General features: G+C 35.2%; 1 protein-coding gene and 1 pseudogene across 3 annotated transcripts in view; both read left to right on the top strand.

Annotated features, from left to right (window-relative positions):
- LOC110414816 (cellulose synthase-like protein E1) overlaps positions 1–1,052 on the top strand; it is a 9,986-nt gene extending 8,934 nt beyond the window's left edge. For both annotated transcript variants that reach the window (XM_021426227.2, XM_089783357.1), the window contains exons 7-8: positions 1–48; positions 353–1,052. The exon at positions 1–48 is cut by the window's left edge and continues 321 nt beyond it. In XM_021426227.2, coding sequence (XP_021281902.1) covers positions 1–48; positions 353–901 — 597 coding nt within the window. In that variant the 3' untranslated portion in view covers positions 902–1,052. The remainder of the gene's footprint in view (positions 49–352) is intronic.
- Positions 1,053–1,077: 25 nt separating this feature from the next.
- Positions 1,078–5,078, top strand: LOC110414898 (cellulose synthase-like protein E6; annotated as a pseudogene). Its single transcript, XR_016351155.1, has 9 exons — positions 1,078–1,157; positions 1,662–1,948; positions 2,040–2,363; positions 2,768–2,908; positions 3,010–3,141; positions 3,234–3,446; positions 3,570–3,788; positions 3,874–4,221; positions 4,371–5,078. The product of XR_016351155.1 is annotated as a cellulose synthase-like protein E6 (transcript).
- Positions 5,079–12,551: the final 7,473 nt, after the last annotated feature.

Genomic DNA, 12,551 nt, shown 5'->3' with positions numbered 1-12,551 from the left:
GTTGTGCCATGCCTTTGCCTGCTTAAAGACATCTCCTTGTTTCCTAAGGTATGAATCTCCTCACTGACAAACTTGCTCTTTCTTGTACTATTTAGAAACAGCAAGCTGAATTTGGAATCAATGTCACAATCAAATCTTTCAAACGAAAATGATTCCTTTAGCATTATCATCATTCTTAATATGGTTTCTAAATTTCCAGCACTCAACTTTTTCAATTAAATTTGTCAATCTTTATTTGACAATGCATTTGCGACTAAATGCAGCTCAATTGCAATGTCAAACGAGCTTTAAACATAACACATCCATGGAGTATGTAAATTTGCACATGAATAACAAAATCATTTTTGATCAGACATCAAGCCTCTGGGTGCTCCCATTTGCATATGTTGCCTTTGCGCACCGCGTCCATAGCCTTGGAGAATTCCTATGGTGTGGAGGCACATTCAAAGGTTGGTATAACGATCAAAGGATGTGGATGTTCAAAAGAACAACTTCCTACTTCTTTGCCTTCTTCGACACCATCTTGAAGCTATTAGGGTATTCAAAGGCAGCCTTTGTCATCACGGCAAAGGTAGCTGACGACGATGTCTCGAAAAGATATGAGCAAGAGCTGATAGAGTTTGGTGCTACTTCACCAATGTTTGATATTTTAGCAACACTTGCAATGCTCAATCTGTTCAGCAGCTTAGAGGCAATCAAGAAGGTCATCTTGGCAGCTGATCACCCCAAGGTTTTGGACCTATTTGGGTTGCAGATTCTCCTCTGTTTGCTTTTGGTTACTATCAACTTCCCTGTATACCAAGCACTCTTTTTCCGAAAGGACAATGGTAGAATGCCCAGTTCGGTTACTTACAAGTCCATTGTTTTTGCCTTGCTGGCCTGTGCACTATCCATGTCTTAAATCACTACGAGAATGAAAAAAAGATAAAAAGGGTACTTCTTAATTCCTCTTTTCTTTCCAGCATTTTGGGCATAAAGTGTATTCTGAACTGAAATAATAGATTGTTTCATGATTTTTAATTAATCAAATGAAATTTATAAATTTCATCTAATCACCTGTCAACATAATCTTCTTCGATGAATACCATCATCAATTTTTTATTAGCATCTCTATATCCAAATCTTCGTTTCAACCTTACCACTTTTGGAAGTAAACTGTTGACTGACTTGATTCTTATAGCCACCTCCTATATATTCTCTGTTTCTTTTATCTCTGTCACTGTGTTGTTGCCACTTGGTAAATTAAAAACCGGGAGGAAATAAATAAAAGTAGGTGACATTTGGGGAGTTGTTTAGTCATTTGGGAATGCTAAGTTAAACTTTCGGGGAAAACACGTCCTGCTATGTAAACAAGCTGCTGGGAGCTCATTTCAGGCCAAACCTTTTATCCCCTGTCACGTATCGAACTTTTAGTATGGTAAATCAATTGAAAAAATCGGAAGCTGGTGGTTTCTTTGACTAGCTTTTTGTTTGTTGGCTTTGATTCCTGGGGTAATCTTTGTAGTTTACAGAGTTATCTCTCTCTGCCTCCGTCCCAGCTGTTTTGATTCAGTTTATTGAATTTATACTTTTGGCTATTGCATGGGTTGAGGGAAAGTTTGGGTTGTTAATGTTTTAAGGGTTTAAGTTCCGGCTTGGGCTTGCTTTTGATCATTTATCAGGAACGAGGGAGAAAGGGGAAGTAAAGGTTATCTTCCTCCCTTTGAAACGGAGCCAGCAAGGGGACGCCGACCGTTTCAATTGTTTTCAGCTTTAACCTTTATAGGCACCTGCTTCATCTGGGTTTGGAGAGCAAGTTACATTCCAGCTGTGGAAGGAAGACTGAGAGATGGGCTTGGGTTGGATTGTTTCTTGCTGAACTTTGGTTTAGCTTGTACTGGTCTCTCACACTAGTCCGCAGATGGAACCCTGTCTTTCGTTACACTTTCAAAGACAAGCTCTCCTCCAGGTGTCTCTTAATTTAATTCCCTCCTCAAATTTCATTTTATCTTATCCAATTTAAATATAAATCAATAATGCCAAGAATTTTTCTACAACAGGTACAATCAGGAAGCTTTGCCTAGTGTAGACATTTTTGTTTGCACGGCGGATCCTGGAATAGAGCCCCAGTTATGGTGATCAACACGGTCTTATCAGTAATGGCTTATGACTACCCAACTGAGAAGATAAGTGTATATCTATCTGATGATGGTAGCTCAGATTTAACCTTCTATGCGATGTTAGAAGCTGCACGTTTCTCCCAGATATGGCTACCCTTTTGCAGGAAGCTTAAAGTAGAGCCAAGATCTCCGGAGGCTTATTTCAGGAACACCACTGAACCGACCGGTGATTCTGTCATGACCAAAGAGTGGTTGTCCATCAGGGTAAGTTCTCTAAGGTCATGGTCATGGGGTCATGGGTCCAGATGAATCGAACCAAGGCCTAAAATTCTTGACCAAAGTTGGGCCGAGCTGTGGACCCTTGAACAGGTCTACTCACCAGCTTTCTTGAGATATTTTTTTTATTTCTTTTAAATTACTAACATAATTCATTTACAGCCTGCAAAATCATTGAATGATATGATATGAAATATATAAATCATTTCATATAAATCCTTAGTATATGTCATCTCATTGATAAGTGATAAGGAGGCATTGGCCTTTTGATTGAAATCATAGAAGCAAACTCGCTTTTCTACATCAGTAAGTTGAGACCAAACTAATTCTTCCCAAATGCCCAGATTCAAAATCTTAAGTACTAGTATTAAATTTTTCCTTTTCAATTATAGAAATCATATGAAGACTTGAAGATAGGCATTGACACCATCACAAAGTTGGGGAGAATTCCAGCTGACATGCGCAAGGAACACAAGGGGCTTCGTGAATGGGACTTTGTTTCAAGTCAACATGATCATCAAACCATTCTTCAAGTAAATTGTTATATCTATTCTTTTTCATGGAATCCGCACTTCCACCAACAGGGAGACTACAAGTTTTCCACAGCTTTTTATTTTTCTTTCCTGATGCTTAGATCGTAATTGATGGAAGAGATGCTGATGCTACTGACATTGAAGGAAAACCTTTGCCTACTCTGGTATATGTGGCAGGAGAAAAGAGACCCCAGTACCACCATAATTACAAAGCAGGAGCCATGAATGCACTAGTAAACTATATTTTACTCTGCAGATTACTACTAGATTAGAAGTTGTAAACTGTCATTATCAGTTATCATCCTTCATGACGGATTTTTGTTAGATAAGGGTATCAGCAAGGATAAGCAACACGCCAATTATTCTTAATGTGGACTGCAACATGTATTCAAATATTTCGGAGGCTATAAAAAATTGTATGTGCTTTTTTATGGATGAAGAGAAGGGACATGAAATCGCTTATATTCAGTATCCACACAGCTTATATAACCTTTCTAAGAATGACCTCTGCAGCAGTTCCCTGCGAGTTGTAGCGGAGGTGAGTAGTAAATAACAAGAAGAAATTTGTAAATTTGATTATCAATTGCAAATGAGCTATAACAAGATGAGGATATTTTGATCTACGTCTGATTATATATTGCGTACCCGGCAAACTATCAAGCTTGAGCTTCCAGGATTTGATGCGAATGGAGGGCCTAGCTATATTGGTACTGGATGCTTTCACAGAAGAGAGTCTTTGTGGAAAGAAGTATAGCAAAGACTTCAATGTAGAGTGGAGGAAAGTGAATAAAAAGGTTCAAGAAAGCGCAAGAGTGTTGGAAGATACACGCAAAGTCTTGCAAGTTGCACATATGAACAGAATACGGATTGGGGAAACGAGGCCTTTCTCTCTATCTCTCTGTATAATATGATTCTTTTCCTGAAAAAGAAAAAAAAAACAATTTAATATCATTGCGTAATTGCAGATGGGGTTGAAATACGGCTGTCCATCAGAGGATATAATCACAGGTTTATCCATACAATGTAGAGGTTGGCGACCCATTTACTTCAATCCTGAAAGGAAGGCATTCCTAGGAGTTGTTCCAACAACACTTTTGCAATACCTAGTACAGCATAAAAGGTGGGCTGAAGGTGACTTGCAGATTTTTCTCTCAAAATATTGTCCCCTAATCTATGGACATGGAAGGATCCCTTTAAAACTCCAGCTTCCATACTGTCCTTACTTGCTGTGGGCTGTAAACTGCTTTGCTACACTATAGTATGTTACAGTGCCATCCCTTTGCCTGCTTAAAGGCATCCCTCTGTTTCCAAAGGTAATATTCTTCTCTAAAACAATTTTCTGATTTATTTTTGGTTTAATTTTTTAGCATGCAATGATCATTTGTTTCATAATAAAGCATCTTAGTTAAATCCCATTATAACAACTTGAGCTGCTAACAAGTAAATCATTTTGAACCACCAGATGTCAAGCCCTTGGGTCCTATCATTTATATATTACATCTTTGCCAACCGTGCATACAGCCTCGGGGAATTTATATGGTGTGGAGGCACAATCCAAGAATGGTTGAATGATCAAAGGATGTGGATGTTCAAAAGAACAACTTCCTACTTTTTCGCCTTCTTTGACACTATCCTGAAGCTGTTGGGATTTTCAGAGTCAGCCTTTGTCATCACTGAAAAGGTGGCTGATGAGCAGATATCTCAGAGATATGAGCAAGAGGTCAAGGAGTTTGGCACTCCTTCATTAATGTTCAAAATCTTAGCAACACTTGCACTGCTCAATCTGTTCAGCTGCATTGGGGGAATAAAGAAGGTTGTCACCCATGATGATCAAATAAAGACTTTGGACCAATTTGGTTTACAAATGCTTCCCTGCAGCCTTTTGGTCTACTTGAACCTTCCTGTATATCAAGGGCTCTTCTTCCGGAAGGACAGCGGTAAAATGCCAGCCTCTGTAACATACCAGTCAATTATTTATGCTCTCTTAGCTTGCACAATATCCATTTACTAAACAAGCTGTCTTCTTCTAGGGATGAATGTATAAGTAAAACTTCATTAAAAAAATCCCAAAAAGGTCAAATTGCGACTGGAATCAACTTGTTGTCATCGAATAAAAATTATTTAACATGCAATCAATTTATTTTCTTGGGCTCTTTTAGTGGCAGCAAGCTAATCTAGAAGCAATTAGTCAGGATCAAAAATTCTTTTGAATGTGTTTCTAGCACTAATTCTTCTCTCCAAATAAATTCCTGCTAAAACTACTAAGAGTAATGTTAACATGACAATACGCAATACTTTCCTCCATGAAATTATGCTTCACCTAGGCAAGTAGGGGTAGGACTGATTTTCTTTAACACCCCGCCGCTCTTCTATTGATTCCTTCGTGGCCAGATTTTCTCCATTGCTCTGCCGCTCTTCTGTTGAATCCTCCATGGTTGGTTTTTCTTCATCCCTCTGTTGCCCTTCTTCCATGGCTGGATTTTGTTTCCTCGCTCCGCTGCTCTTCTGTTGATTGATCTCCTCTTCTGCAGCTTCTTCCACGTGAAAAGGCATGGATTTTTCTAGCTTATGCTCTTGTTTGAAAGGGCACAAAACTTTTCTCTTCGTCTTTATTAGCCTTTCCCCCTCACTCGTTTCAGGTGCCATTACAGTAGCGCATTTCACTCTTTTATATATATACATGTATGAATCATGTACCTCTTGCTTGCTCTAGCATATCTAATAGCATTTTTGAAATTCTTTCTTCACATAAAATAAATATTAGAAACAATTTAATGAGGAATATCTAGCTTTTGATAGGATTATTAATATTAACACCGTTAAAAATTTATAAATTAATACCTTTGGGATCATAAAAATTTATTAATTAATTTAGATATTATTTAATTGATAAATTAATAATTTATTAATTTATACATCAATTAATAAAAAAGTAATTTACAAGATATTTTTTATTTTTTTTCTAAAACATTGGACTTAATATACATGTATTTTGCATATTTTCTCTTGCAATATGAAAACATTACACTAGAGCTACTTGATGCATCAAGAAAAGTTAGAGATGAAGTTCAAGAAAATATCAATTTCAAAAGTAAATAAGTAACATTGAAATTATATTTTACAAATGCCTCTTAATTGAGTTATATATATATATATGTTAATAAGTGCTTTTGTTTTGATGCTTGAATTTGAGAAGGAATCTCATCATGTTTTGGTGAAATTTATGTTTTAAAGTTAAACAAATAATAAAAAAATTTAAACACAAAATTGTTCAATTTGAAAATATTATTGAGATATATATCTTATTTAATATTTATATTTTTGAAGTTCATGCATCCTTTTATATGTTGATGATAATAATTCTTGAGACCAATTGATTAAGAAGAATTGAGAATAAACTAAAAACTCTTTAATAATCCAAAGAATTCTGAAACTCTTATGTCTCAATGCCTTAAGGTTATTTCTTGCTTTATAAAAATTAAAATATCTCGTTTTAAATTTTCATCTTTTAAAACTTAGCTCTTCTTGTATAACAAATTCATTTTGTAATTACAAGAAGTAATTAAATAATTGTAAAAGTGAGTAATACTAAAAGTAACAAGCAAATGAAGTTAATTGAAATACTTGTGTAACGGCTTGGACAGTCATGAATCAAGCCCTTAAGTCCTCCTGTTTGCATACGTGGCCTTTGCACTAAGTTCTTCAAAGAATGGAGAGACATTCATTTTGTTGTATTTAAGCATGTAAGATACTTAAATATATGGACTTTGACGAAGCTGCATAGGACATTCAGAAGAAGCCTTTGCCACCACGACAAAGGTATAGGTGACAACGACTTCACGAAGATTACATGAGCAAGAATTAACAGGGTTTACTACTACTTCACCCATGCTCAACGTTTAAGGCAAAACCTTGCCGTCCTCAACCAGGGAAAAATAAAGTATGATTATCTATTGGGGGATTTATAGGGAAATAATTATGAAGATAATGGTTTGATTAGTCTATTTACTTATTATTTTATTATAGAATATTAAATTATTATTTTATATTAATATTTTAACATTTCAAAAGTAAAAATTAAAATGTTTATTGATAACATTAAATTGTAGGCAGCTAAGAGGGAATAAACAAACTAGGACCATGTTTTAAGACATCTATAAAGCTTGTAATTTATAAATTTTTGTTGTTTAGACTCAAGATAGAGTTCAATATAACATATAAGAGAAACAAGTTGTCAAAGATGAAAACAGACTGAAGAAGATATTTGTTCTAAACAATAGGCTTCTTTCTAATATACATTCTCTCGAAGGTATACATCACAGAACTCAATAATCAAGTTCCGTACAGTAGTTAGAGACTTGCTTACATGCTAAACATGACATTAGTCATTCCTTAAGTGCATAGCTGTCATAAGCTTGTCAGTAAGTAGCTGTCGTATTACAAAAACAGTGAAGCATGAACCTTTGGTTAAAAACATGTCTTGAGGAGGTCTTTGAAGAGTTTTTTTCAAAGCTTAAGGGTTATACAGAGAGAGATGTTTGACAAGGAGATAAACAAAACAGAAGGAAATATGCACGATTTTCATTGTTTTTTTTTTTCATATATACTACAACTTGATTTTAACATACAGCAAACAAAAGATGTAACAACACCTATATTTAGCCAATGACAGCTCACATATAAGCTAGATCGGCTTGACAAGCCAATACAAAAAAAAAAAAAAGAAAAGACAGTCTGGTACTATCAATAGCATGGCTGCTCCTCGAGCCATGTTCTTCACGTTTTGTTATTCACAACAAAATGATGGTAAAAGTTTCTTCAATTTGATCTCAAAATACTAACACACCGCCTTGAGATCAAGTTTAAAGACACCCAATTTTGCTCTTAACTTTAAAAACTTCTCTGATGGCAAACTTTTGGTCATGATGTCTGCAACTTGCTCCTCAGAGCAGCAGTAACAAACTTTTATTTCATTGCTCCTGATAGCTTCACGGATTGAATGGTACTTCACTTTGATGTGCTTCGTACGTCCATGTTGGACAGGATTTTTTGCCATTGAGATAGCAGATTGATTATCAACCCAAAGAACAGCGGGGTTATCATGAAGCTTCCCCAAATCCAGAAGTATTTTTCTCAACTAAATCACTAGGTTTGAGGCTATTGCAGCTGAGATATATTCAGCTTCAGCCGAGGATTGTGCCACCACCTCATGTTTCTTTGAATTCCAGCAGAATGCCCCACTTCCAAATGAAAAAACAAACCCAGATGTACTCTTTGAATCATCAAAACTGCTTGCCCAATCACTATTTGTGTAACCTCTAAGATCTGAACTTGAATTTTTATAGTAAACAACTCCATAATCAAGGATACCCTTCAAATGCCTTAAGATTCGCTTGGCTGCAATCAAGTGAGTGGAGGTTGGCTGTTGCATAAACCTTGAAAGCAAGCTGGTGGAGGGGTCTAGATGCAATCAAATACAATAGACTGCCAATAAGACTCCTAGAATATGTAGCATCAACAGAGTCAGATTCATCATGCTTGGAGAGTTTTAAGTTAGCTTGCAATGGTGTAGCAGTAGCTTTGCAATGCTCCATTTTAAATTTCTTGAGCAACCCAGCAGCATATTTTCTTTGATGAATGAAGATTTTATCATCCTTTTGAATAATCTCCAAACCAAGAAAATAAGACATCAAACCCAAGTCAGTCATTTCAAACTCTTTCATAATTTCCAGCTTGAATTCATTTAACAAGGACTTACTTGGACCAGTAAGTAATAAGTCATCAACATAAATGGAGATAGCAACTTGGGACTCAGCTCCAAGATTTTTAACATAAAGAGTTGCTTCATTCTCACTTCGAACAAACTCTTTGCACATAAATAAGCATCAATCCTTCCATATCATGCACAGGGGGCTTGTTTAAGCCCATATAATGCCTTCTTTAATTTGCACACTTTGTCTTCCATACCAGGCACTATAAATCCCTTAGGTTGCTCCACAAAAATATCCTCCTCCTCCAGTAAGCCATTAAAGAAGGCAGATTTAACATCCAAATGCCACAATTGCCACCCTTCTCTAGCTGCCAATGCTGCTAACATCCTCACAGTATCATGTCTTGCCACGGGAGCGAAAGTCTCGGTATAGTCAATGCCGTAGACTTGAGCGAACCCTTTCACGACTAATCGTGCCTTCAATTTATTGATAGAACCATCAGGATTTAGTTTGGTTCTGTAAACCCATTTGACTCCTATCACTCTTTGCTGTGCAGGCCTTGGTGCAAGCTCCCAAGTATTATTTTTCTTGATCATTTCAACTTCATCTAACATAGCTTGCTTCCAGCTCTTGGAGTTAAAAGCTTCATCAAACGTTGCTGGCTCTATCACAGTAATATTGCATCTGTTATAAACATCTTGCAAGCTTTTGGTTCCTCTTATAGGAGGATCGTCAACATCATCAACTTCAATTTCAGTAGGTTCTTTGTCAAAACATATCTGAGTATTTTCAGAGGCTTCAACTACCTTTTTTGTCCAATTCCATCGTTTATTTTCTTCAAATTCCACATCTCTACTAACAAAGACTTTGTTAGTAAACACATCAAGTAATCTGTAGCCTTTGCTCACATCACTGCATACCAAGTAAATGGCTACTCTTGACTTTTCCTCCAGCTTGGTTCTTTTTGGCTTTGGAATCTTAGCAAAAGTAATACAACCAAAAACTTTTAAATGCGAAACTGAAGGTTTAGAACCATACCAGACTTCATGAGGAGTTTTACTCTCAAGAGCTTTGGTTGGAGCAATATTCAGCAAGTTGTTGGCTGTATTGACAACCTCAGCTCAAAAACTTTTGGGTAATTTCTTTTCGAATAGCAGACAACGAGCCATTTCCATCAATGTTCTGCTTTTCCTTTCCGAAACACCGTTCTGTTGTGGGCTATAAGACACAGTGAGTTGGTGCTTAATGCCCAATTCAGTCAGGTATTTCTCAAACTCGAGAGCAGTATATTCGGTACCATTATCCCTCCTCAGCACCTTGATTGTCAAGCTTGCTTGATTTTCTACCAAGGCTCTAAATTTGACAAAACTGCTAAAGGCTTCTGATTTTTGCTTGAGAAAGTAAACCCAACTATACCTGGACAAATCATCAATAAACAAGAGATAAAATCTGTTTTCACTGAGGGAAGGTGTTCTCATAGGTCCTCCAATATCTGTATGCACGAGCTCTAGCTTTTGTGTGGCTCTCCAGTTTGCTTGTTTAGGAAATGGCTTCCTTCTCTGCTTTCCAAATTGGCAGGTGTCACACAATTCATCAGGTTGAGTTAAGTTTGGGAGACCTTCAACTAAATTAGATGTTACCATATGTTTTAACGAGCCATAATTGACATGGCCAAGTCTCTTGTGCCACAGTTTAGCTTCACCAGACAAACAATGATAGGCTTGATTTCTTAAATGCTTCCAATTTAATGGAAAACATTTATTTTTCATAGCAACACTAAGCAATTTCTTTCCTGATGAATCATGAATTGAGCATTGCCTGTCTTTAAACAAAAAGAGTATAGTCTTGTTCTAGCAACTGACCAACACTTAACAAATTATAACTAACTTTAGGTGAAAAAAGAACATCAGATAAAGTTTTAATACCTGAATGAGTTTTAATGCCAATTGTCTCAATGCCTAAAATCTTCAAGAAAACCCCATTACCAATCTCCACCTGTGATCTGAAGTCTCTATCTAACTCCAGGAAAAGATTGTCATCTCTTGTGATGTGGTTCGAACAACTACTATCTATATACCGAGTGTCCTTCTTACTTGAAATTTTTAGATTTTTCGCCATGAACAAGACTTCATTTTCAGCCTCCTTATGCTCTACAATTCCAGCTTTCTCATCAACAAGATTAATCTTGGCCTCACATACTTTATCAATGTGGCCAAGTTGGTTACAAGACCAACATTTCATGTTTGGTCTAAACCAGCAGAACCGTTCAGAGTGGTTCCTTTTTTTGCAATGTGGACAGGGAGGAAACTTGGCTTTTTGTCGTTTACCATCACCAGATTTTTTGTCTCTCTCTTTTTTCTCCACTTTTGTTTTCTTTGTTCCTGAGCTAGCACCTCCTTTATGCCTTGTCACGAAGGCATTATCACTTCTCATATCACTGCTCACCTCACCTCTAATGGCTCTTTTTTGCTCTAAGGCTTGAAGAGCATTGACAAGCTCTTGTAAAGATATAGCAGTGAGGTCTTTTGATTCCTCGAGAGCTGAGATTGTTGACTCAAATCTCTCAAGAATACTTACCAACACTTTTTCCACAATCCTGGCATCAAAGAGCTCAGCTCCTAAAAGTCTAACTTGATTAACTGTCTTCATTAGCTTATCAACATAGTCTTTCATAACTTCATCTTCTTTCATTTTCAACACTTCAAACTGTCTCAATAAGTTCAAAACTTGCATTTTCCTAGTTCTGTCTGACCCTTGGAACTCCTCCTTAAGCTTGTCCCAAGCTTTTTTAGCTGTTTCACAAGGCATGATTCTTGTGAATATTATATCTGTCACAGCAATGTGAATGTATGACAAAGCCATGTATCTTTTTACCACTTCTTCACTATGTTGTCTCCTTTGATTTATGGTGGGGTTGGCTCTCAGCTCAGGAGGTTGTCCTCCTTATTCAATCACTTCCCAAAGATCAAACGCTCTAAGAAAGGTTTTCATTTTAGTAGCCCAAATAGCATAATTGTCACCATTGAAAATTGGTGGTGAGAGAGATGAAGTGCTGCCACTTGAAGCCATTATTATGGTGAGGGAAGGTTGTTTTGTTTTCTTTGTAGCTTAAGAGTGGGGAGAAAAAAAGCTTAACTAGTCCCTTAAGAACTTAAAGATGTTCTGATACCATGAAGAGTTTTTTTTAAAGCTTAAGGTAGCATTTGGTACTTTACAGTGATTACAGGTAATGGGGTGATTGCAAGTAATGTGATTGCAAGCAATGTGATTATAGGGAAAATAACATTACAGTGTTTGGTATATAAGCAAAATATGATTAAAATGCAAGGAAGATAACATTGTAGTGTTGGTTTTAAAGTACTTTACTGAGAATGTAATGTTAATTTTCAAATTATCTCTAATTATTAAAATACAAGTTTAATATATTTTATTTTTTATTATTAATTTTTATATAATATCATATCTTAAATATATTTTTAATGTCATATATTTTATTTTTATTTATTATTATAATATTTTATTTATTTTTAATATATTTATTATATTTATTTAATTTTTATATAATATCATATCTTAATATATTTTTAATGTCATATATTTTATTTTTATTATTATTAATATTTTATATTTTTTTTAATATATTTATATTTATATTATTAATTTTTATATATATCATATCTTAAATATATTTTTAATGTCATATATTTTATTTTTATTTATTATTATAATTTTATTATTTTATTTTTTTTTTTAATATATTTTTATATATATATTTTATTTTAATTTGTTTTACCTATATTATTAAATGTTAATTTTTATTTATTTTATTAATTTTTGATTCTTATATTATATATTTTATTTTAATTTTTTATTTTAATTATAATCTTATAAATATTTTTAATAAGGTAATAAAGTTGAGGGGAAAATGTCTT

The sequence above is a fragment of the Theobroma umbraticum genome, unplaced genomic scaffold, assembly GCF_002168275.2.
Source record: "Theobroma umbraticum cultivar Fairchild unplaced genomic scaffold, ASM216827v3 scaffold_147.0, whole genome shotgun sequence".
Classification (NCBI taxonomy): Eukaryota; Viridiplantae; Streptophyta; class Magnoliopsida; order Malvales; family Malvaceae; genus Theobroma; species Theobroma umbraticum.
This window is presented reverse-complemented; position numbering and strand designations above follow the sequence as displayed.